The sequence below is a fragment of the Myotis davidii genome, unplaced genomic scaffold (genome assembly GCF_000327345.1).
Source record: "Myotis davidii unplaced genomic scaffold, ASM32734v1 scaffold199, whole genome shotgun sequence".
In the NCBI taxonomy this organism is placed as follows: domain Eukaryota; kingdom Metazoa; phylum Chordata; class Mammalia; order Chiroptera; family Vespertilionidae; genus Myotis; species Myotis davidii.
Window position 1 is genome coordinate 1482184 of NW_006290680.1, and position 23966 is coordinate 1506149.

At 38.8% G+C, this 23966-nt stretch overlaps 1 protein-coding gene across 2 annotated transcripts in view; it reads left to right on the plus strand.

The window, feature by feature from the left end:
• The first annotated feature begins 266 nt into the window (after positions 1-266).
• TOP1 (topoisomerase (DNA) I) overlaps positions 267-23966 on the plus strand; it is an 82248-nt gene continuing 58548 nt past the window's right edge. The window contains exon 1 of one of the 2 annotated variants that reach the window (XM_006763781.2): positions 267-309. In XM_006763781.2, the coding sequence (XP_006763844.2) occupies positions 282-309 (28 nt within the window). In that variant the 5' untranslated portion in view covers positions 267-281. Of the gene's footprint in view, positions 310-18446; positions 18478-23966 lie in introns of those variants that run through there. The other variant, XM_015563911.1, reaches the window with a different exon arrangement.

Here is a 23966-nt window from a genome sequence, read left to right on the forward strand (position 1 = left end):
CGCCTGTCCTCAATTCAGTCTATTGGGGGAGACATAATTAGTTAATTATAAGGTAGGTGCTGGGGCATATGTATACCCAAAGGGCTTTGGGGACTAGGGGACTTAATTTTGTCTGGGGGTGGGAAAGTTTCCCAGAAAGTGACTTCCGAGCTGGGTGTTATGCAAGACTACATAGATGCTAAGTGTCTTAACTATGTTTAGCCAACCTAGGATTTTAAAAGAGGGTGATGAGACCCCTGGAGTTCAGAAAACTTCAAAGAGTACAAATATGCTTCTTTGGGATGTGGGAGCAAAGAAAGGATGTGGCAGGTAAGGATGTAAGAAGTCCTTTTAAAACCTCTCTTGGAGAAAGGATCTTAATACAGAAAAAGTGTTCTTTTGACTTTCAGAATGGGGCTGAGTAGGTAATATATTTAGTAATGAAACAGAGTTTAGTATCTTCTCAGAAAGTTAACCTCCATGGTCGTCACTTAAATTATACAAAGGAAATATTGAATATGTGAGTGACTGTGGGCCATTTTTATAGAGGCTGGAGTAAACCGGCTATATTGACTTTTAGAATGTGTTGACTTGTACTAACAATAATTGCTAATATTTACGGAATACATTCTATTTGCCAGGCGCAAATTGCAGCTTTCCATGGAGCATCTAATTTAATCTTCAGAAGGACACTTATGTTAGGTACTATCATCTCTATTTTACAGATGAGGAAATTGAGGCTTAAGTTTACTTACTAGCTTGCTCAGGGCAGTGAGTTGAGCACTCCAAAGCTCACAGGCTTTAGCCACAATGCTATATATGTGATTCTGAGATGATTCTGATGATTCTGTTTGAAGCTGCTCTACTTTGTTACAGAGCTGAAAAAGGCAAGAGAGGTGAATTGGATAGTTCGTCATTTGCTTACTTTTTCATCTAAATCTGCTCCTTCAAGAGAAAAAGCACTTTCATTGCCTCCCCATCCTAAGAGTCTGACAATGGAATGATTATCTTGTAGTGTGTAGAAGAAAGATGTAGAGTTAGTAACACTGTGCTTGCTCTATTAAGGAACACTGGTAATTAGCAATTGATTTATGTAACTATAAAAGACAGTTTTGAAAAAATAAAAATCAATGCTTAATTATGCTCATGACATGTCATTATTGAACTTTGTATTAAGAGTTTGCTTAAGCTCAATTTTAAGTGGACCTAACTTAAAGCCATCTTACAGATTAACTATGCAAGTTCATATATTAAAGCAAACATCCCTCATTTTTCCTGCCCTCATCCCCTAAGATCTAGAAGGTTTTGCCCTCTGGAGCGCATTCTTTACATTAGTTAAAACTATTGGCTGTTCTTAGAGATTTAGAACATTCTGACCCATACTCAATTGTTGAGAAAAATCTTTTATATGTGAAATGTATTTATATTTAAAATATTGACCGTGAGCTGGGAGTTTCAGGAGTAGAAACTATATTCTCTTTTACCTAAGTTAAAAGACTTCCCTTCTAACTGTAATAGGCTGAGTCATGGTTACAGTACTGTCAGGCTATCAGTAGAGTTGATAGTGATAACATCAGGTTAAAGGGGTAGTGATCCTTTTGCCCTTTCAAAGACTTGAAGTCTGCCTATTTTGGAGTTGTGGGGTTCTTCCCTCCCCAGCATGAGCAAAGTAAGATGCTTGATTCCATCAGTGATGATTCTGAGGAATGTTATATGGGGTTGTAGTTTTACATCATCTTGTGTTGATTCTGGTTAGCTTAATGGATTCCAATGGGATGGGGGAATGAAATATAAATTGTTTCTGATGCTAGCAGATAGTTGTACTTCTGTGCTGTTGGGTGCAGATTGGGGTGGGGGATGACTGATGATGTAGCTATCTGAAAGGTCCTATCACATTTTAAAAACGACAAACTTCTAATGAGAAGTCTGGCACATCTTCCTCCTCAATCCAAAAACACTTAAGCATCAGGCTCCAGTGTCGTCTTTCCCAGCACTGTAGATTACTTGGGGCACCTTTTCAGAATTAGCAACCTGTTGTAAAATCTTTATACCACACTTAGATATAAAACGGAAGTTGCCTGTTAACATGTGTTTTTTATATTACCAGTATATCAGGACTCATAAATAAATTTTAGATTCTGATGTTCTGTGGTAAAACAAGGAAATCTAGGAGTTACTAAAGGAATCTGAAATACCTCATGGTATGGAAGGTGAATGCTGGATTAATGTTAATTGTTATCAACTCACACTTTTCTTTGCTAAGTAAGGTAAAATGGAAAATGTGAACCCAGGGTCAGTCCCCAAATCTCATTTTAACCAATAGTAGAAAAAATTTTTTTGAATCTGATTATTTTCTTTAACATCAGCATAAAAATGGGTAATTGTGAGAGTTTGAAAAAGGGATTTGTTCATTTGTTCTGGGTCTTAGTGAATTAGTATTCATTTATACATTATACAGTGCCAAGGATTCCTAACATATCTTAAAAGCTTATATTCCAAAATTAAGCTCTTGGGTTTTATTGTTTTTGGCATGTGGGGATGGAGAGGTGTGCAAAAAATGCCTGCCTTTTTAGTCTGTAAGTATGTTAGAGAAAACTTTGTGTTGTCTATTAATTATAATAACAGTTATCTTCTGCTGATGGTATGGAAAATGATTCTGTTGTACTTTCTAGATGTTATTTCACGTTAGGAGCCTTCAGATTATACTTTCTAGATGTTATTTCACGTTAGTTGGGTGTGCAATGGGTGTGTATGTTACAGGTTTTTAACAACTTCTGCCATACTTTCAGTGCAAAATCTGGTTTTCCTCAAACCCGTAGTTGTTTCCCCAGAAGCATGTTTTGTTTGGAATTGCATTCTTTCCATATGAAACTACGTTGAGCACCAGTAAAGCTTTAGGTTCACTTAGAAAGTGGAGAAAATTGTAATTATTTACATTTGAATGAAGCTATGGAAATTATTGAAATGAGTATTTGATCTGGGACCCTGAGTTTAAAACCCTCTTGAAAGGTAAAATGTAATCAATTTGTTGCATTTAGAGGTGGAAGGAAGTCAGTTGAGTGACTTTTCTGTGTCCTGTGGTTTAGATGATCTGACTGTCCTTAATTAATTTGAAACCATTAACTTCTCATAATAAAGGCATTGGAAAAAAATGTTTGAGAATTTGGCTTCTTAAGGTAAAAAGCTGGGGATGGGAGAAGTTCCTAACTGGTCCTTAAGTGAATGAGGTATTGTGTTTAAAGGAAGCTTTCAATTGTGTTTAAACTTTGAGCAGTAATAGTCTTTTCTCTCTATTTCCATGCCTAGTAAATCTGAAGTTTGAGAAGCAGCTTTCCATCTCCAGGGCTCCACACCAGTAGTTGAAGTAGGAAATCTAAAATAAAGTAGAGGCAAATAACATGGAATGATTAGCATTTTGCCAACCCTCACCCTTTCCCCACAACCTGCCTATCTAGGTGTCTGCAGTGTGCTCTGTGCTGATAGCCTAAGTCCTGGGATCCGGGGATAAAGATATGGGGAGTACGGTAGCCTCAACTATATTAGGTGGGAAAAGCTTTATAGTTTATAGTGGAATATCTGTTAGGTATTAATGGTATTTTTGGTAGTGTTATAGAAAATGACTAATAGTTTGCTGAGGTGATTTAATAGCAAATAAATGTTTAACATGATTTTTATTCTACATGTTCAGGAAAGATTCCAAATTTTCTTTAAACTGGGAGAGGAGTGACTTTGCTGATAGAGTCAAGTATATCTCTATGGTTTATGGGTTGTAATATCATCAAGCTAGATCACCCCTTATCAAAATCTGTATTAATGACTGTCATTTATGTCTCCATATTTTAGAAAAGAAACTCCAAGTGAGCTAGGAAATTTCAGGTTTTAATTTACTTTTGGTAGCTATTCATTTTTAATTTGTTGTCTTAAGTTTTTAGATCCATTCAGTTATCTCTCTGCCACTTTGACCTTATATACTATTCTTGAAATATTTTCTGAAATGTCTAGCAAATATTTATTTTTATTTTTTAAACATTTTTTATTGATTTCAGAGAGGGAGAGGGAGAGGGAGAGATAGAAACATCAATGATGAGAGAGAATCATTGATTGGCTGCCTCCTGCACAACCTCCATGGGGATCGAGCCCAAAATCCAGGCATATGCCCTGACGGGGAATCTGTGGCCTCCTGGTTCACAGGTTGATGCTCAACCACTGAGCAACATCGGCTGGGCAGATATTTTTATTTACATCTCCCTTCTGCCCTCCTGATTAGATTTGGAGTAAGGTGCATCTCTACCAGGCCTTCAATTCCTCTTTGAGCCTTTGAAGTTAACTTTGTGTCTTTGGATTTAAGGAGCCAAAGCACTCAGTTCATTAGCATTTCTGAAACACCTAGATAAGCTCCAATAAAAGGTGTTAAAGCAATCAGGGATGTTGGGGACTTTATTTCTCTTTGGTGTTGAATATGTTGAGAACAAAATAAGTAGATTCCTGGGTATTCTGACATTTTCCTGCATGTATTTTAACAACAAAAACAAATCAGTCAACCTTTGAACCCAGTAGTCTTTGTATTTTTCTTAGCACAGCCTAGCAAAGATAGGTGCTTGGGAGATTTCTTGGAGGAGGTATCCTTGGCAATTTGGTCCCCTCCCCTCACACCCCACCCAAAAAGTTTATGTTGAAGGTTAGTCTTACAACAGAATACATTAGAAATGCACCCTTTGCTGTTTAGTAAAAGTTCAGATTTGGATCTTGCTACTATATATGAATGCCCAGGTACATAAAGCTTCATAGGCAAAATACTGGTTGGGCAGAAGACTTACCTACCAGGTGTCAGGATAGGTGGATTAGGGGATCTCATTGGCTAAGACGCCCTTACTTTACCCAATTTCTATAACCCCCTTTCTTTCTTTTTTTTAAAGATATATTTTATTGATTTTTTTACAGAGAGGAAGGGAGAGAGATAGAGCCAGAAACATCGATGAGAGAGAAACATCGATCAGCTGTCTCCTGCACACCTCCCACTGGGGATGCGCCCACAACCAAGGTACATGCCCTTGACTGGAATCAAACCTGGGACCTTTCAGTCCGCAGGCCGACGCTCTATCCACTGAGCTAAACTGGTTACAGCCCCTTTTATTTCTTTTTTAAAAAGATATTTTTATTGGTTTCAGAGAGGAAGAGAAACATCAATGCTGAGAGTCATTGATAGGCTGCCTCCTGCACGTCCCCTGCTGGGGATTGAGCCCACAACCTGGCATGTGCCCTGACTGGGATTGGAACTGTGACCTCCTGGTTCATAGGTCGACACTCAACCACTGAGCCACACCAGCCACGCCCCCCTTTATTTCTTTGTAGTTAGCTGTCAGAGCTCTTGCATAGCAGCAGAAGGGGAAATGAGAGGAAAGGATCTAATTTTGAGACTTTAATAAACACCACGTTTTTGTATTCATCAAATCTGAATTTAATGCAAGTAATACAGATTACATAGGTTTGTGGGAGAACCAGGGACCAGGAAAGGAAACTTTCTTTTTACACCTTCTCACCTCCCCTTTTTGGTTTCAGATTCCAGAAATCCTACTCAGGTTGTAGTTTGTAAGCTTCTAGTACAGATGTCACAGCCTACCCTTAATTATCTGCTGATAGAGATATCTTAGACCAGGTCTTCAGGAGATGCTTTGGTGTTAAGGCTGGAACCAGGTTGATATTAAAGGGTATAAGTGATGAAGAGGGAGGCTATGGGGAGATAGCATATTCTTGAGCAGCTGTGGTAAAATAGAAAATTGGAATAGAAATCAGAAAAATCTAGATAAATCCCTGTTCTTACTATGAAACTTGCCCTGGCCACTATACTTTGTTTTGTCATGTACAAACAAGGATGTTATTTCTATTTTTCATAGACTATTGAGAAATAAATGAGTATGTGAACGTGCCTCTATTCACATTTTAAAATTTAAACGTTGGCAGACAGCTTCTACTTTGAAATGGATCTTTACTTTGAATATTAGGTTCGAAGTGGTGATGTTGGTAACTCCTTCCTTCACTGGTATTTCTTGTTAATGCTTTCAGTTCTTTCTGACATTTACGTAGTAAACAGTAGCATATAACAAGAGTTGGTTGAATCTTCACCTAACTGAACTGCATAGCCTACACTGATCTCTTCCACGTATCAAGCAATCACTGTGAAATAAGAGGTGGTGTATCTATGTCTAGGTTTGGGAAAGTAGGAGTCCAATGTATATCTGGTTCCTACTTTTCTCTAAGAACAAGTCTAAGGCAAGGTGGTCATCGCTAAAAAGAGGCTCTTCCAGCTATAGAGGAGACGGGCGTAGAAATGAAAGAAGTGTATTGATGTGACTAATTTCTCAGTCCTTTCCTATGGATTTTCAATAAAAGATACCCAGAGCTTTACCTTTTAGATACATTTAATAAATGAAATGCCGAATTCATTATTTGTGATTTTTTTTTTTAACCACAAAATACAGTGTATCTTGTGTCAATGTGTTTTTTCAAAGGCCACTATTTTACTTCTCCCCTAACATTTTTAAAAAGAAAATTCAAAGCATCCAAGTTACCTTAATTTTTCATTTATCCATATGGTTAAAGTGACCAACTCAACTTCCCGTGAAATAGTAATTCCTGGGAAAAAGAACCCCTTAAATCAGTGGTTCTCAACCTTCTGGCCCTTTAAATACAGGTCCTCATGTTGTGACCCAACCATAAAATTATTTTTGTTGCTACTTCATAACTGTAATGTTGCTACTGGTATGAATCGTAATGTAAATATCTGATATGCGGGATGGTCTTAGGCAACCCCTGTGAAAGGGTCGTTCGACCCCCAAAGGGGTTGCGACTCATAGGTTGAGAACTGCTTCCTTAAATACTAAAGCTGAGGTAGGTAGAATTTAAGTAGTGAACACCATGTTAACAGTCGTGTATAAGTCCCAAGTTGAGAGATTAAAAAAATGTAGTCAGCAGACATTTCAGTAATGGCTCATAAGTCTAGCTAATGTTGAGTATTGAATTGCCTTGAACATGTTATTTTGGAAGTGCTACTTGAAAATAAACCAGAATCAGGGGTATGTTCACCAATGTCCCTTAGATGAAGCCAAAAGGATCTTAGTAGAGGTCTTACACAAAGGATTATCAGGTAAGCATCACAATAGGAGCAGACTTCAAAATTAATATTCAATCAAAGGTAGGCCAGAGAATGTAATTTTGTAGAATAGAAACTACAGAATAGGGTCTACTTTTAAAGAGTCTTCCAAGACTCTGGCTGGTGTGGCTCAGTTGATGGGTGTTGTCCTGTGTATGAAAGGTTGCCAGTTTGACTCCTGTTCAAGTGCACAACCTGGGTTGCCAGCTCAATCCCTTGTAGGGGGCCTACAGGAGGCAGATGATTGGTGTACTCTTCCATCAATGTTTCCCTCTTCCTTTCTAAAAAACCAATCAATTCAAAAATATATAAACATTTTAGGAATATATGGTTCTTAAAGTATATGGGAAAAAACCCGTGGGAATGTGAATATTTGTTAATATTGCATGGCTGTACTGCCCTCAGTATGAGTCCAAAATAGGATTGGATTTTTTAAAATACATTTTTATTGATTTCAGAGAGGAAAGAAGGGGGGGGTGAGAAACATCAATGATGAGATAATCATTAATTGGCTGCCTCCTGCACATTCCCTACTAGCTACCAAGCCCACCATCCAGGCATGTGCCCTGACCAGGAATCAAACTGTGACATGACCTCCTGGTTCATAGGTCCACGCTCAACCACTGAACCACACCAGCTGGATAGAATTAGATTTTTAAAAGTCTGCAAAACTTTGGCTTCTTTCTTTTATATAATTTTTCTGATTCAGGATGTTAATAGTTTTGGGGGGATTGGGTGGGGCAACCTCCTTCCCCCCCGCCCTGCCCCAAGTCAGGCAATCTGATATAATGGAAAGGATAGAGACAATAAGCCAAGGGGAAGTTAACCTCTGAGTCTTAGTTCTTCCCCTGTGAATTGTCCAATACTTAACCCCAGAGGTTGAGGATTAAAGATCACTGGAGAAAGGTAAAGCTTAGAACAAAATTTTTAGTTCCTTGTCCTTAAAAAATCCCAAGCACCTTTTTCAGAGATCGTTTCATTAGTCTTTTGTACAAAGGAAACTTCTTTAATTTCTTGAAATTTTGGTATTGTGAGATTGTACTCAAGGTGGGGAGGGTCACTAGGGAGCCTGAGTATGCTACTATTGCTTTGAATCTGAGACAGGTTGGCTCAGGGTACAGACTTGCCTTGACTTTGTGGCCCTGTACAAAATCACTTGTTACTTGTAAGTTAAAATTACAGTTTAAGAATCTTTGGCAGTGAGTAACTTTCTCCCCTTTGAATTTGGGATAGTGCAAAAGGTTACATATAAGCTAAGAATTTCATGTTTCATTGCAAATGGAAAATTTAAGTTGCTATATTCATTAATTCAAACATTCAGAAAGTAAATACTAGTAACGACTAGACGCAGGTAAACAAGATAAACCCATATGGCTCTCAGAACAAACATTCTGAGGTTAGTCTGTTGTAGGTCTGTACAGTCACTTTCTCCATTGAGATTTCCATATTTTTCACTGGGCCATGGGACAAAGGCTCCTGTCATACCAGGGTGAATGGGGATGGAAGGTACTTTCTGGCAGTTAATGCTTTAGTGAAGAGTGATGTAGAGAGAGTAGTTCCCAGTACTAGGAGGTTTTTTTTTCCCTTAAAAAATTGGAAACCTAGGTTCTTATATTTCCAAAGATGTTCAGATTCATAACTGTTCTAGAAAATCTTTATTTTTAGGATACCTATAAGCTCATTAAACCTTTTCACATGTAATAGAAGAATAGTTTAAAGTTCTATACATTTATTTCTCAGTGTTTCTTTGTATCAGACACCTGTACTGAATGAATTTTAGAATAGTAGTTTTCAGGTAGATTTGTCAGAGTGACTAGAAATGTAATAAAGAGTGTGAAATCACCATCTTTGTAAATTTGAGAAACTAAAATCTTAGGGATTAGACTCGGTACTTAAACTCCTGGGAAACTAATTTTATGAAACACTTTGAATATGCTTACTATTATAATTCCTTCCTATCATGCAATATTTTGATATGGACAATACACTAAAGCTGTTAAACTCAGGAAGGGTCATAGTACATAGAGGTATTACTATATAGTGATTTGAGTACTGGAAAAGTGATTGAGACTAAATGTTAGACTTAACTGTACCTTATTCTTACAGTCAGTGTGTTTTCACCGGAATGGATGCAATGTCGGTAGTTCTTGCTATTTAGCATTAGAAATAAAGAAACAAGAGCCTCGGGGAATTGATCATACCTCAGAACCTGTTTCATAATTTTTCATGGTTTCAGTTAACCTTTTCAAAAGGAACCAAAAAAGGAGAGGATGAACACAATTGACTAGTCTTTGTAACTGCCACTTGTTACACTTCCGAACAAGGAGCTCTCCAAGGCCAGATACCCCAACTCTGTGAAGTCTCCCTTAGCAGTGCAGAAGTCCTGGGCAGACGGGGTGGGCTCAGTGGAGGTTCAGCTGGTGATAGTTTGACAATAGTTACTGCTTTTTCCCTTTAAAAAACAAATCATCTTCTTCCCTTGTGTGATATAAAAATAGGCATTTCAGCAGAACTAATCCTTTGTAGATGTTAGCACCAACTACCCTAATCTCAGAATGTTGGGAAAGTTGTCCGTTAGCAGAAGTATGTTGTTTTCTCTGTGGGGAAATGGATTCAAGTTGGGCAAACAAGAAGTTAAAAATTTTCTCCTTGCCCTGGCTGGTTTGGATCAATGGTTAGTGTCAGCCTGCGGACTGAAGGGTTGCAGGTTCGATTCTGGTCCAGGGCACGTACCTCAGTTGCAGGCTCTCTCCCTGGCCTACCTAGGTTAGGATGCATGCAGGAAGCAACCATTAGGGAGGCAGCCAATCTATGTGTCCCTCTCACATCAATGTTTCCTTCCCTCCCACTCTCTCAAAACCAATGGAAAGAATATCCTTGCGTGAGGATTAACAAACAAAAAAAATTGTTTTTTTCTCCTTATAGTCCTGAAAATACTATAGAACTCCTTTAGGACTTGAGGTAACTCTAGAATTGAGATGTCAGATAATCTTGAGCTCAGATTTTTAGGGAAATAGTTTTAAAGTTATAATACAATATGATGAAATGTATCCATAAGTGACTGAAAACATAGTAAAAGTGTTTGCATAAGACTGGAAGAACATCAAGCAGAATCCACACTGATTGCACATAGGTAAATGTGTAGGCCAGTAGGTGCTATTGTACAAAAGTGGAGATACTTTGTTAAGTGCTTTTATTGAAAACATTTTGTTGTTTTTTAAAGGTCTCCAGCCACCCTATTTCCTGAAAATAAAGTTCAGTGTGCATTCTTTTCCCACAAATCTATGATCCTGTTTTGTTCTGTTCAGGTATTTCTTTTTACCTGGAGTGCCTCTTGGGTTTAAATAAATATACCCAGGACTTCTCCAATTTATCACCTATTTTTAGGAAGGAAGGCGGTATTCTAAGCTCCTTAGAAATATCTCAGAGCCTGTTTTAGTATTGAAGGCATAGTCATAGATACTCTGTTTCCTTTCTAGTGATGTCTGTCTGCAGTCACCACTTAACCCCATGCCAGAAGTGACCACTTTTCTCTGGCTTTCACGGATTCCTTGTCCTGTTCCAGTTTTTCATTCTGGTCTGGAGAAATTTTCATGTTTTCTTTCTTTATTAGGAAGTGGGCAAGATTATTATTTCATTCTGTATGTTCAATAAAGAGGCCTTCAACAAATACTGTGAAATGAGAAGCCCTCAGCTGATTGAAGATCAAATGAGAAACATTGAGAGCTTTCCACTAAATTTTCATTGTAACATGTATAAGAATCACCTGGGAGTGTTTAGTACAAATACATACAGTGGGGCCTTGACTTACAAGTGTCCCGACTAACGAGTTTTTTGAGATACCAGCTGTCTCTCGGCTGATTTTTTGCATTGAGTTGACAGAGTAATTTGAGTTAACGAGCTCCTTAACGAGCTCAGTCTAGGAAGGAATTAAACTCGTAAGTCAAGGCCCCACTGTATTCCTAGTCTTATGTCTCTAAGTTGATTCTGTAGTGAAGTATACTGAGAAATCTGCATTTTAAATATATCTTAATCTTAGGTGACTCTGATAATGCAGGTGATCATAAGTGACCTTTGGAGAATCTGATTTATCTGGATTTTACTGTTGCAAATGGCTAAGATGGGTGTTTTGCCTCATTTGATTAAGGTACTCAATTGGTTGAGCTCTTAAGCTTATAGGATTTTTAAAAAAGGAGCAGAACAGTATTTTCCAAAATAAGTTTATTAAAGCTTGATAATTATCCCACTCTAATTTAAATAAATACCTTCTACCTCCCAATGAGCATTTACCTAAATAGCAGATACTTAACTGCCTTTGCAGCTGTTTACTATGTGTCTTGTCAGAATCTGAATCCTTTCTCCTACTTCCACGTTTAACAAGCTTATTTGATTCTGATGTCATCTTTTAGGATCAGGTGACTAAATGGAGCACAAAGTGTGGGGTTGTTTTCATGCTAATAGGTATTCCTAGGATGGTAAAGGCGGGCTTTAGTGGAATGTTGAGGATCTAATCTTTGTAGGTCACTCCCTTGAGATTAAGTTAGGGGTCTTTAAACTATTGATGACAGTGATTGAAATGGGAGTATTTGAATAGAGCAGTGATTCTTAAAGTGTGGTTTCCTGATAACCAGCATTAGCATTGTCTAGGAACTTGGAAATGCAGTTTCATCCATACCTACCTCTGGGAGTGGGGGCTCAAACACCTAGGTTTTAAGGAGTCAAGTAGGTGCTCTGATGCACACTAAGGTTTCAGAACCAGTGGAATAGAGTAAGATTTGAAGTTCTTTCTCCTGTTGAGCCTCGCATTTTTAGGAAGAATGAAAGACAGTTGGCAAAGTCCACCTGCTCCCCAGTGAAATATATTGGGTTCAACTCTTTGTTAGCTGTGTGGCCTTGAGCAAATCACAACTCTATCCTAGTTTTCTCATCTGTAAAAATAGGGATAATAGCTACCTCAGAGTCATATGAAAGAGCACCTAGTACCTGGTCCTATTTCCCCAAAGTCAGATAATTGACAAGAATAAGATAAGTTGACTGATCAAAATAAACTTCTGATCAAATTCTTTAGTCACAACATTTATATGATGCCTAGAACTAGTATTATAGTGATTCAGCCTCTTTAAGCAGTGCTCTTTGTTTATTTTTTTCACAAGGTGGATAGCTGGGCCTCAGTAGTTGTTTAGTACTTGTACTTCCTTATAATTATGAGGTTGGGAGTAATTCATAATGGGAGGAGGGTCCTCGGCAACATAAAAAGGAGCCAGTTACATAGCACCAGAAAGCCTTCTAAACAATCTGTGCTCAGGTTTAGTCTTTCTACATTTGTCTTCCAGAGACTGTCCTGTGCATGTCAGGAATCCTCCTTAGTGGTACTCTAGACAACGAAGGCCCCAGGTTTGAATTAGTAGTAATAGGATGTATGAAGCAACACAACACACTTGACACCTTTATGGCTAGACAACTTGTGGACTTGTTGGCATTTTGAGGCCTATGTCCATTGGAAACAAGCTGCTTAAGCTGAGCTGTGGATTTCTGTGTAGCTTCGGCACAAGGTTTGTACTCACGTTCACGACTTCTCAGGCATTAAGGGCTCACTTAATTACAAGCAAAGGAGAACAAGTTGGCAGGAATGAACTTGTCCTAATTGAGCGGTACATTTTCAGGTTAGACAAGTCCTTTTTCCCCTTTAAGTTCTGCCTCCTGGAAAAGCAGAAGCATTTTCAGTGCAGGGGTGTGCTTGTGACTCACTACAAAAGAGTATATGAAATGCAAATGCCCTCATAAGGGCCTTGTACTGCTTAATTACTTTAGGAGGCAAGAGTAAAAAATTCCAACTTTGTCTTCTATTTGAGAACAAAGGTGCGTTGGTAAAATGGAATTTGTTTGCCATACTCCTGAAGCTTAAAATAATTGCTCTATCTGGTTTAATTTCTACTTCGGTGGCCAGCACTCATTGAGGCTGTGATTCTCCAGGAGCCCTGTGCAGCAGTGGCCTGCTTTTTGAGATGGCCACTTTAGCCAGGCAAACTTCTGGCTGGCCATAAGGAGCTACACACCATGTAGAGCTTTGCCATGTAGGCAAAAGGCCTCTGACTGGCGTCCAGCAGGGGAGTTGGTGTAGGGACTTTATCAGCTGTGACCAGAACAAAATCACACTACATGGTACCTCCTTCTCCCTACCAGTAAAAGGAAGGTGTTGACCTGGATCCAAGTGCTTGTCAGTCGGCACGGATTGAAATAGAACTATCACTGACAGTATAACTTTCTGTCATGATGGAAATGTTCTGTACCTGTGGTGTCCCATATGGTAGCTGTTAGTCATATGAGACTGTTGAGCCCTTGAAATGTGGCTAGTGTGGCCTAAGAGCTTAATTTTTAAATTTCATTTTAATTAAGATTAAAATAGCTACATATGTGGCTGGTAGCTACCATATTGGATAGCACAGTTCTAGATAAAATTTAGGTAAGAGTAGAGAGATTCAGGTTTATATTTTGCTTGGAATATGGATGGCTGGAGCTCTTGGAACTTAAAAATCCAAAACAGGTGTAAATTCAGTGTGTTATAAGTTTGAGAAACAGTCTTCCTTCTGTGTGCATACATTACCTTAGCTTGGGTGACATTCTAAGAGGACTTATGACTGGTAAGTTGTTTTTACTAAAGCAGTCGGAAGCCCAGACAGTTCTCCATTGTACTTTAGGACTACACAAAGATGAACATTTAAGGCCTTTTGGATTGAATAAATTATCATTTTAGCAACCCTATCAGGTAGGCCATGTCCATTTTGTACGTGACAAACAGATTAACTTACATTTATATGCACCTTTATCCTTTAAAGTGGATGGATGATATTAGTTCACAACTTCATTTAAAATTGCAAGTTTTTAGCATGTTGCTATAACAAGTTAAATAGGTATTTGTTAAATTGTACTCAAGTAATGAGTGAATGACTATAAGGATAAAGAATCTAAGATTGTATATGCAAGCAGACACACTCAAGAAGTTAACTCATCCAAGATGTTGCTGATAGTAAAAGCAGGTCAGAACAGTGCTTTACACCAACCTGGGGTCTTCCTCTCTTTTGCATGCTTGTAGTGAATGTAGGCTGCCTCTTATAAGTCATCTAGCCCACAGTTAGCTAGACAGCAGTAGTCTGACGGAACAAATGGGATTGTATCCTTGGCCACTGTGCGAACCACTGACATGGTGGATATAGTTGGCCTTAACACCTTAAGTAAACTGTTTCAAGACCAGGAAATGTCCAGTTTCCTCCAGCTTTAGCTTCAAATTATGATCAGTTATTTAGATTGGGAAGAAGAAAGGGAAAGGAATGAAATAGCTGATAATTTGAATATTTACCGTCTCCACTTCACCTTTGAAGAAACTGAGTCTCAGAGGTTTGGTTTACTTTTGAAGAATCTGAGGCTCAAGGCTGTGTGGTTATAAGTACCCCACAGAGATGGGAGGCTGATTAGGCCTATCTGATGCCACAGCCTGAGTTCTTAAATGTGACACAAAACAAGGTCAATGGGGGAGGCTGGTGACTCAGTTAGGTGCCTCCTGGGAATTCTGGGTTAGTCTGATAATATATGAGTAGTGGAGCTACTACTAATATAGTATCAGCCTAAAGGCTCTCATTTCATAGAGCACTCGTCTATACTTACAATGGATCCTTACCAAACTACTACCATTAACTAGTAGGCTCTGCTGCACTTCAGTGTGTAATCCTTTCCCTCTTGAGGAAAGCTTGCCTGCCTGTGCAGCAAAGACCCCTGGATAATTTATTTTTTAGCACTTCAGCTTGGAGCCAGTTATTCCAGAAATCAGCAAAACCTCTCTTTAAGTACTCAAGAAAAAGGATCTTTTCGTTAACCAGGGATTAACTAACACCCCCCATTTCAGAAGGATCTTTGAAGTGTGTATACTTTACTAAGGAATTTCATTGGAGGTGGTTTAGCAGTATGTGAACAACTCTGATGTTGTTTCTACTTCAAGGGGGATAAAAAACAAACTTAACCAGCTTGCTGCTTAAGAAGCAGAATTAGCAGTGGGCTCAGCATTGGCCTTCCCTTTGCACTCATGTGACTTAACTTTCTCTAGTTCTGCAGAGCAGGAGTAGATTTTTAACCGCTAATTCAAGTTGATGAATGACTGCTCATGAGCTGTTTGGAGGAAGGGAGAGGGTTGGGAGCCAGGCTTATCCTGGATATTGGTTAGGAGAAAGATTGAGTCAGAGAGGCTTTAAAGCAGTGATTCTCAACCTTCCTAATGCCGCGACCCTTTAATACAGTTCCTCATGTTGTGGTGACCCCCAACCATAAAATTATTTTCGTTGCTACTTCATAACTGTCATTTTGCTACTGTTATGAATCATAATGTAAATATCTGATATGCAGGATGTATTTTCATTGTTACAAATTGAACATAATTAAAGCATAGTGATTAATCATAAAAACAATATGCAATTATATATGTGTTTTCCGATGGTCTTAGGCGACCCCTGTGAAAGGGTCGTTCGACCCCCAAAGGGGTTGCAACCCACAGGTTGAGAACCGCTGGCTTATAGGTAAAGCAGGAAGGATGTTTTCCACTCACACTGATTTGAGAAAGGCACCTCTCTTTATAGGGGACACAAGGGTTAGTTTCTAGTCTATTAATTAGTGCAGTGTCCTGCAAACGGTGTCTCTTTTGTATAGCCCATGAACTAAAAATGGTTTTTAAAGTTTTTACTGGTTGGGGGGAAGAATAAAATAAAGAATACTGTTAAATATACCTGAAACTAACAATGTTATATATCAATTACACTTCAATTTTTAAAAAGAGAATGTTATTTCATGACATGGAAAAATGATGTGAAATTCAAATTTCAGTGTTCATAAATAAAATTTTAGTGGAATGCAGCCATGCTCATTCATTTATATATAACCTGTGGCTGCTTTTGTGCCACACTGGCAGAGTTGGGTGCCTGCAACTGAGATCAAGTGTGTAGCAAAGCTTCAACTATTTACTACCTGTCCCTTTACAGAAAAATTTACTGACCCTTGAATTGGTAAGAAGTGCCAGTGGCTTACCTGATTGAGTGGTGCTTGTGTGTATCACTGGAGGTTCACAGCACTCCATATTATCTGGTAGCCTCTAGCTCCCAAAGGAATCTGTAAGTCAAGTGTCAAAAGTGGACTGTGAGTTCGCAGCTTCATTAAGTCTTTATCCATTTTTTTCTCTAGTCATTTCCCCAACCGAGTTCCACTAGCAGGACTCAAGTTCACTGTTTCTGTCTAAGCATGGCTCTGCCCTCTGATGCACAAACAACAGAATTTCTATTCTAAAGAGCCTGACTACCCTGTTACTTACCTAAGTTGGGGTAGCTGTGTAGATCTTGCTTCTCTTAACAGGGCCTGGGATAATAGGTGAAAACACCTCTTCCTTCTTCTGTTGTAGAGACTCAATATTCTCAGCTGTAAATTAAAAATAAAATCCTCAAGCATCACCTTGTGCCTGCCTTTTAAAGAAGAGAGAGACATAATTGAGGTAGAAACATTAAAATGAAATCAGTAGCATGTTTATTATTGCATGTGGCTGGTATTTGTTATTACTTATTGCTCAAAGTACCAAGAAACAACAGGCAGGGGTGTTCAAAATATGATTCTGGGTGATGTAGATTATAGTCACCTGGAGAGTATGTGGTAAAATGCACATATCTGGTAAATCCTGGGTCTCATACACTGGAAAGTTTGAGAACCACTGCTCTTGAGCATTAAAACAATTTTCTTACCTTAATTTGTTTCAGAGAGGATGGGAGAGGAAGAGAGAGAGAGAAATATCAATGATGAGAGAGAATCATTGATTGGCTGCCTCCTGCATGCCCTACACTGGGGATCAAGCCTGCAACCCAGGCATGTGCCCTGACTGGGAATTGAAAAATGACCTCTTGGTTCATAGGTCGACGCTCAACCACTGAGTCATGCAGGCTGGGCATGACATAAAACAATTTTTAAAGGGCATAGAATTCTTGTGATTGGAAGTGTAAGGGGCCAGTGGAGATCATTTTACAAATTAGAAAACTGAGACCAGAGCAGAAAAATGAATAACCTAGGATCCCATCAGGACATCCTATATAATAAAAGCCTAATATGCCAAGTGTCCAGTCGACTGGTTGGCCGTTCAACCAATCGAAGCGTAATATGCTAATGATATGCTAAGGCCGCTCAACCTCTTGCTATGACGTACACTGACCACCAGGGGGCAGACCCTCCAACTGGTAGGGTAGCTTGCTGCTGGAGTCCGGCCGATCGGGACTGAGCGAGACCGGTAGGACATGCCCTGGAGCCCCCCTGTGGCCTCGATTGTGCACCGGTGGGGTCCCTCGGCCTCTGGCCTGCACCCTCTTGCAATCTGGGAATCCTCAGGGGATGTTGGAGAGCCGGTTTCGGCCTGATCCCGCAGGCCAGGCCAAGGGACCCCACTGGTGCACGAATTCGTGCACCGGGCCTCTAGTTTTATATAAAAGATTTGGACTTGCTCTAAGGATGTCTTCTTACTGTTAGTGGAATTGACTTTTAAAATACTAGTATGTCATTTAGCCCTAGCTGGTTTGGCTCAGTGGATAGAGCATCGGCTTGCAGACCAAAGGGCCCCATGTTCGATTCTGGTCAAGGGAAAGTACCTTGGTTTCAGGCTTCTCCTCTGCCCTGGCCCCTGGTCAGGGCGCATGCAGGAGGCAACCAATTGATGTTTCTCTCACATCAATGTTTCTCCCTGTCTTTCCCTCTCTCAAAAATCAATGGAAAAATATCCTCGTGTGAGGATTTTTAAAAAAAAAAAATGGTTCTTGGCAAAATTAAATAACAGTGAGCATCTTGTTCCGGCCTGTAATTGTGTCAAGAAACATCAGTTCAGAAGACCTTATAGTTAGATAACATACTTTTTTTGAAGACAGTTTGGTGGTCCCTCACTTAAATTGTAAAAAAAAATACAATTAACTGGTTCCTGGGAATGAGAACCAGAAGAAGAAAGAAAGATGAACTTGAATTTCAGGAGAATAATGGAAGGAATGGGATGGGAGAGAAGGTTGTTGTAAAGTAAATTAAAATACGGTGCATATACTGGGAGGGGCTGAAAAGAAAAAAGATTAAGTTAATTGTAGTGTTGTAAAAGCATAAAAGGAGACAAAGAAATTTAAATATGGAAGTGTATTGGAAGATACATCCCCTGACCATTTAACCTTTTTTGTATGGGATTGAGGCCTTAAAGCAAACAAATTGGCTGCTTCATGTGGTGTCTTTTGCTTGTAAAGGCCCTTAGGACAACATCTGGCCACTAATCTCAGGGTTGCTGATGTTTAGAAACCAAGGTAGGTTCTCAAATGTTTTTTAGTCCGTTTGTGGCATTTCTTCTGAATATGTAGAGACTTTGGAAAATGTGACAGGTTTTAGAAATTTGAAGTTGTGCTGCAGAGCTGATAAAAACAAAATTGAAAATGCTGGGCTTCTATCTTAGAGCAACTCTGAGTCTTTTAATGCAGTGTACTTCTAAGTTTCTGATGTTGAAATTTTACCAAGCATTGAATATTAAGGAGAAAGACTTGAGCACTTTGCAAAATAATTGGCAACTTTTATGTGATTATGTTTGACCCTTTCTTTGACTTGGCCTCCATAAGTTCTTATGAAGGTCTTTTCCAACTACAACATTAAACTCTGATTCTGGAACTTAAGTGGGGCCAAGTCCAAAGAAATGGGCAGTTATGGGAAATCCCTTTTCCCCTCTTTTTTCAAAGTTAGTCATTGAACAGCTGCTGCTGTTGGGGTGGGTATTAATGCTTTATTATGGAACTTCATGAGGGCAGACTTGGTGTTGTTTTCTGCTGTATTCTGACACTTAGAACAATGTCTGTCCCAGAGTTGGCACTCAACAGGTATTTGAATGAATACTGTGAACCCAACTTCCTTAAGGAGAGAAGAAATATTTATAGTTCCAGATGTCTTCTCAGCTGGAGGTTTTGTTTGTTTTATTAGCCTGAGAGTACTGGGTCCCTAATGGGTGAACCCCATTAGTTTTAATAATGAACAGGTCAGGTCTATCCATGACAAAGGGTCTTGTTTATATAAAAAACACATTTGGGGAGAACAGATGATAATTTGGGCTTTGAAATTTGGAAATGTTACTAATTCCTTCTCTCATTCTTGAGTTTTAAGGTTTTTGTTGTTTGTTTTGTTTTGTTAAGAGCTGAATCCTCCCAGCATTTTTCTTTTATTTTTTTTTATTTTATTTTTTTTTTTTTAGCATTTTTTTTAGCATTTTTCTTTTAAATTGTGGAGCTCTTTGAGCTTTTAGCCAGAACAGCCTCTGTCCTGCTTACTTTGAAAGGCTATTAACCATGCCCTGGAATTTTGGAAGCATTCTCATTGAGAATCACTGTGGAATAGTGGTAAGTAGTCTTCTGTGCGCCACAAATTAAAGTCATCCACCATTAAGATGGACATAGACACGGTTTCCTGGATTGAAAGTGGACCAACATAGGTAAAGTCTAAATTTAGACAGCTGTGTAGAGGAAGGGGGAAGGGTAGAATTCTTTCACCCTTCAACCCATCCGCCTTCCAGTTATGGGCTTTCAGGCTTCCTGACTGCTTTTAGTTTGGCATTAAGTTCCTGAGGAGATTTGCACACTCCTGATACTGACCACACTCCCGGATGCCAATCTTTATCACAGAGACCAGCTTGTTATCTGTCCTAGACAAAAACAGTCTTCTTTTAAAGTGTAGAGTGTTAAGTAGAAATGCTGATTTTGTTTAAACTCCAGCTCCTGGGGATGTGGTATCCACGAAGGTCAGGGAGGAAGATGCAAGCATTTATCCCAGTAGAAGTGATTTAATAATGAATAGGTGATATCTTCTTTAGAAAATTAATTTCTTCACCCAGTGTTTTCACTTTCCTAATGCACTGGTTGTGTATTTGTGTGTCAGATTAACAGGAATAATCTGACAGAGTTGTGTTGTGAGTGCCTCTTTGGGAAATACAGCTTTGGTTGAGTAATTCTGTTCCCCATTCTCCACACACGACTTGATGACTGTCTTTGTAGGAGGAGCCCATCATATTACACATCTGCTTTAAGTCTCAAAAACCTGTTGTCAGAAATCAGTGTAAAGAGGTCTGGCTCAAAACATGGCAAAGAACCCCTCCTTGATACCAGAAAAGTCTCTCTCTCTGCTTTTGTTAAAAGGAAGCAAAAGACTCCTCTCTCTTGCTCTGATTTGATTGCCCCTAACCATTTAGAAGAATGGTGGAGTAACAAAATGCATAAGTTCAAAGATAGTTGATAAAATGATCAGTACTCTTTGCCATTCCTTAACCTTTCTCTCTTAAGGAAGTGTAAATGTTTATAGTACTTGGGTTGAAATGTGATTGCAGTAGAGACCATGGGTGGAATAGGTTTGGCAGCATTATTTAGCTACCTACTGATTGCAGCTAAACTAATGCAAGTGTTTTTATGTAGGAGGTGTAAATTGATTACCAGTGAATCCCTTAAAACCTGTAGGTTTTTTAGGCTTCTGGCTATGATTGTTAGAGCAGGCCAAAGTTTTACTTCTTTCTTCACAAGTGCTTTTCTTTCCTGGGTTTTTGTATAGGAAAGAAAATCAGGTGGTCTTTTATCTGTGGTTGGCTGGTCGGGCAAGGTGAATGGGCATGGTTGCTGTCCTAAATGCATGTATAGAACCTGATTCCCAAGTTACTTGGAATAATTGGGTAGTCTCGGTTCAGTTCTATGTAAATTAGTCATGAAGAGGGTTCAGTAATAATTGTACTTTATTGACAGCTGTCAAACATGTTTGTCATTTTGTAGAGATTAGTCAGGAATTCTACAACCATACACAAAGAATTTGACTTTTGAAATAAAATTCCTTAAGTTCATTTAAATATTCTGAGCTTTTTTTTCCATCCAGAGGAGAGGTCACAGTTATCAAATCGATGATGAACAGAGATTTGAAGCTTTTAATCACTGACCTATGCTGCTTCTTTTAGACTCAATAGTTAAGTGACTTTTGCCCAAGGTCACATAGTAAGTGGTAGAACAAGGATTTGAATTAGATCCTGTTGACTCTGTTGAACCAGCCGGCTTCCTTCAGAGGTCTTATAGCATCCTGTTCTACTCTGTACTGTCTTTAACTGACATTAGGGTTTAGCCATGGTCTTTTGTGCTAACTGCATCACTCTTGAACATGTTTAACGAAGTGTTTTATGGACTTGACTTTCTGTTATGTATGTGTCTGGTTCCCCTGTGGGGAGTGAACTGGCCACCTTATGCCTGGTTTGACACTGATTTGGTGGCTACTTTGGGTTGACTCTCTACCTGGTTTCCAAACCTGCAGCTTCATTGTCATACTGGCATTATACCAGATTACAGGGACTTTATAACAGCTGGATCAAATTTTGCTGGACTTATTTGATACTGAAGTTTATTATTCCTAGGTGTTTTATTTCTCGTCTATCTAAGCAGAGAATTAGGACTCCAAAACTACAAGAAGCATGAGTTTATCTGTATCTTTTTAAAAGAAACTGCTTTTGGGAATACATGCATTTAGAGAGTCATATAATATAATTTTGGGATTTCATTTCTTAATATGCCCCTGACAAAAATCAACTTGACTATTTCCTAGCTGGCAGGAAGTAGATCTGACTTAATTTTGCTCAGTCATGACAAGATCGATTTTTTTTTCAGCAGCAACAATAATTATAGATAGTTGATTTTCATGGCTCATGGCCAAGGATGCCTTTCTCCTTCCCCTATTTTGCTGACTCCCTCTTAACCTTCAGTAAGACTTAGCTCAAACACTGCCTCCTCCAGCGAGCCTCTGTTGGCTTCTCACTGCCCTCTTAGATACAGGCTCTTTATTTTTTGTTCTCTGGTGGAATCAGGCTGTTTTCCCTTGTTATATTACTTTTCACTTGGAAACAAAGGAGGCAGTTAACCCATATTAATTTTGTTTTTACTCTTAAGACTTTTTAAAAAATGCCTATAAATTAAGTAATCCTGCTGCCTTCCTACCCTTACTGAAAAAATAACAGGGCAGGAAAGTAAAAATTCTGCCATCTTGAAAGAGATGGAGATAAACGACACCCACATGTTTCATGTGTAGACATTTGAGAAAATGCCTATTACCTTCATAAAAAATTTTTCATAATTTCTAAATAATAGGAGCATCATGATGCAATAAAAACACTGTTACTTTAATGTCAGTCATTTGACATTTGAGATTTTGGGAGTAGGAAAAGAATTTTAATCCATTCCAGCAAGGCTAAAATTAAAACAGGTTTCTTCTGACTTAATTTTCTCTGCTTTCATGTATATATAAACCAGTTTAAATTTTCTACCTTAGAAGTGTATCTTCAAGGTAAATTCTTAGATATAAATTGCTAGGTCAAAAGAGTGTGTAAATTATTTTATTTTATTATTATTATTTTGGCTAATTCTCACCCAAGGATATTTTTCCATTGATTTTTTTTTTTAGGGAGAGTGGAAGAGAGAGGGAAAGACAGAGAGAAACATCCGTGTGAGAGAAACACATTGATAGGTTGTCTCCTGCACGCGCCCCCCTCCCCCCGCCCCCCCAACCAGGGCCCAGGCCCGGGAGGAGCCTGCAACCAAGGTACGTGCCCTTGACTAGAATTGACCCCCACCACCACCACTGATCCTTTAGTCTGCAAGCCAGTGCTGTATCTACTGAGCCAAACTGGCTAGGACTAAATTAGGTTTTTGGTTTTTTTAGATACTGTTAAATTCCCCCTCCATGGGGACTATATGAACTACATGCACCTTTTCAGAGATGTTAAAAGGCAAAACTGTGTCTTAGATTTGATGAAATTGGTACCACCCAGAGAGTTGTGAAACTAGAGGTAATACGAAAGTATACTACTACCTTTTGCAGAGTACACACTAAATAAGGGACAACTATTACTAGTATCGTTTGTGAAATGGGGATGATATTTCCTTATCATGACAGTGGTAAGAAAATTGAATGTGGGGCGATGTTTGTTAAATACTCTAGCATGGTCTGGCACCTATATTAGTGCCCTTTTTCTCTTGTATGCCTTGGGCCCTGGCTGTTTGGGTTCCACCTTAATTAGGACCTTCTTGGATTGTAAATTCATTGAGGGCAGAGTTCACGTCTGATAACTCTTTTGCAGGGACCTTTGGATTTAAGAATATATTTTAAATGGTTGTAAATGGAATTAGACCTCAGAATATAATTCTGAATTGAGTAGTAAAAGGTTTCCTTTTCTTTTTCATGTTAACCATCAAGTGCTTGCATAATGCTAGCCAGCAACTGTTCCAGTACTCAGAGAAGACACTGATTGATACTTTCCTCTTTTGTCATTTGGAAATCTCTACTTAAAATCTTTGTTAGTCTCGAAGAACATTTTAGGTAACAACAACAAAAGATGTTGATTCCTATTCTCTCTTTTCATTATGGAGTAACTCACTTATCCAGTTAAGTTAGAATGAAAGGAATTAGTTGCTACCTGTCCGCTGTCTTCTCAAGACTGCCTTATTTCAGGGGGTCTTCCTCCCATAAATTCATCTCAAATTTTTGAATGTTAGGATTTCAAACAATTGTTATTAGGTGACCTGAATTCATAATGAATGAGGTTTCCTGGTGATTTAATATACAGTGGTTTTCATCTTTCATTTCTAAATCTGTCAGTCAAGTTCAATATAGTTCTTTTTGCATTTAACTGATACTTGAAATGGCAAGGTCCTTTCTCCAAAACATTTAAACAGTATCTATTCTTAGATGAATTCCAGTTAAGGGGAAAGGGTATGTACTAAAAGTAATCTTCAAGGCC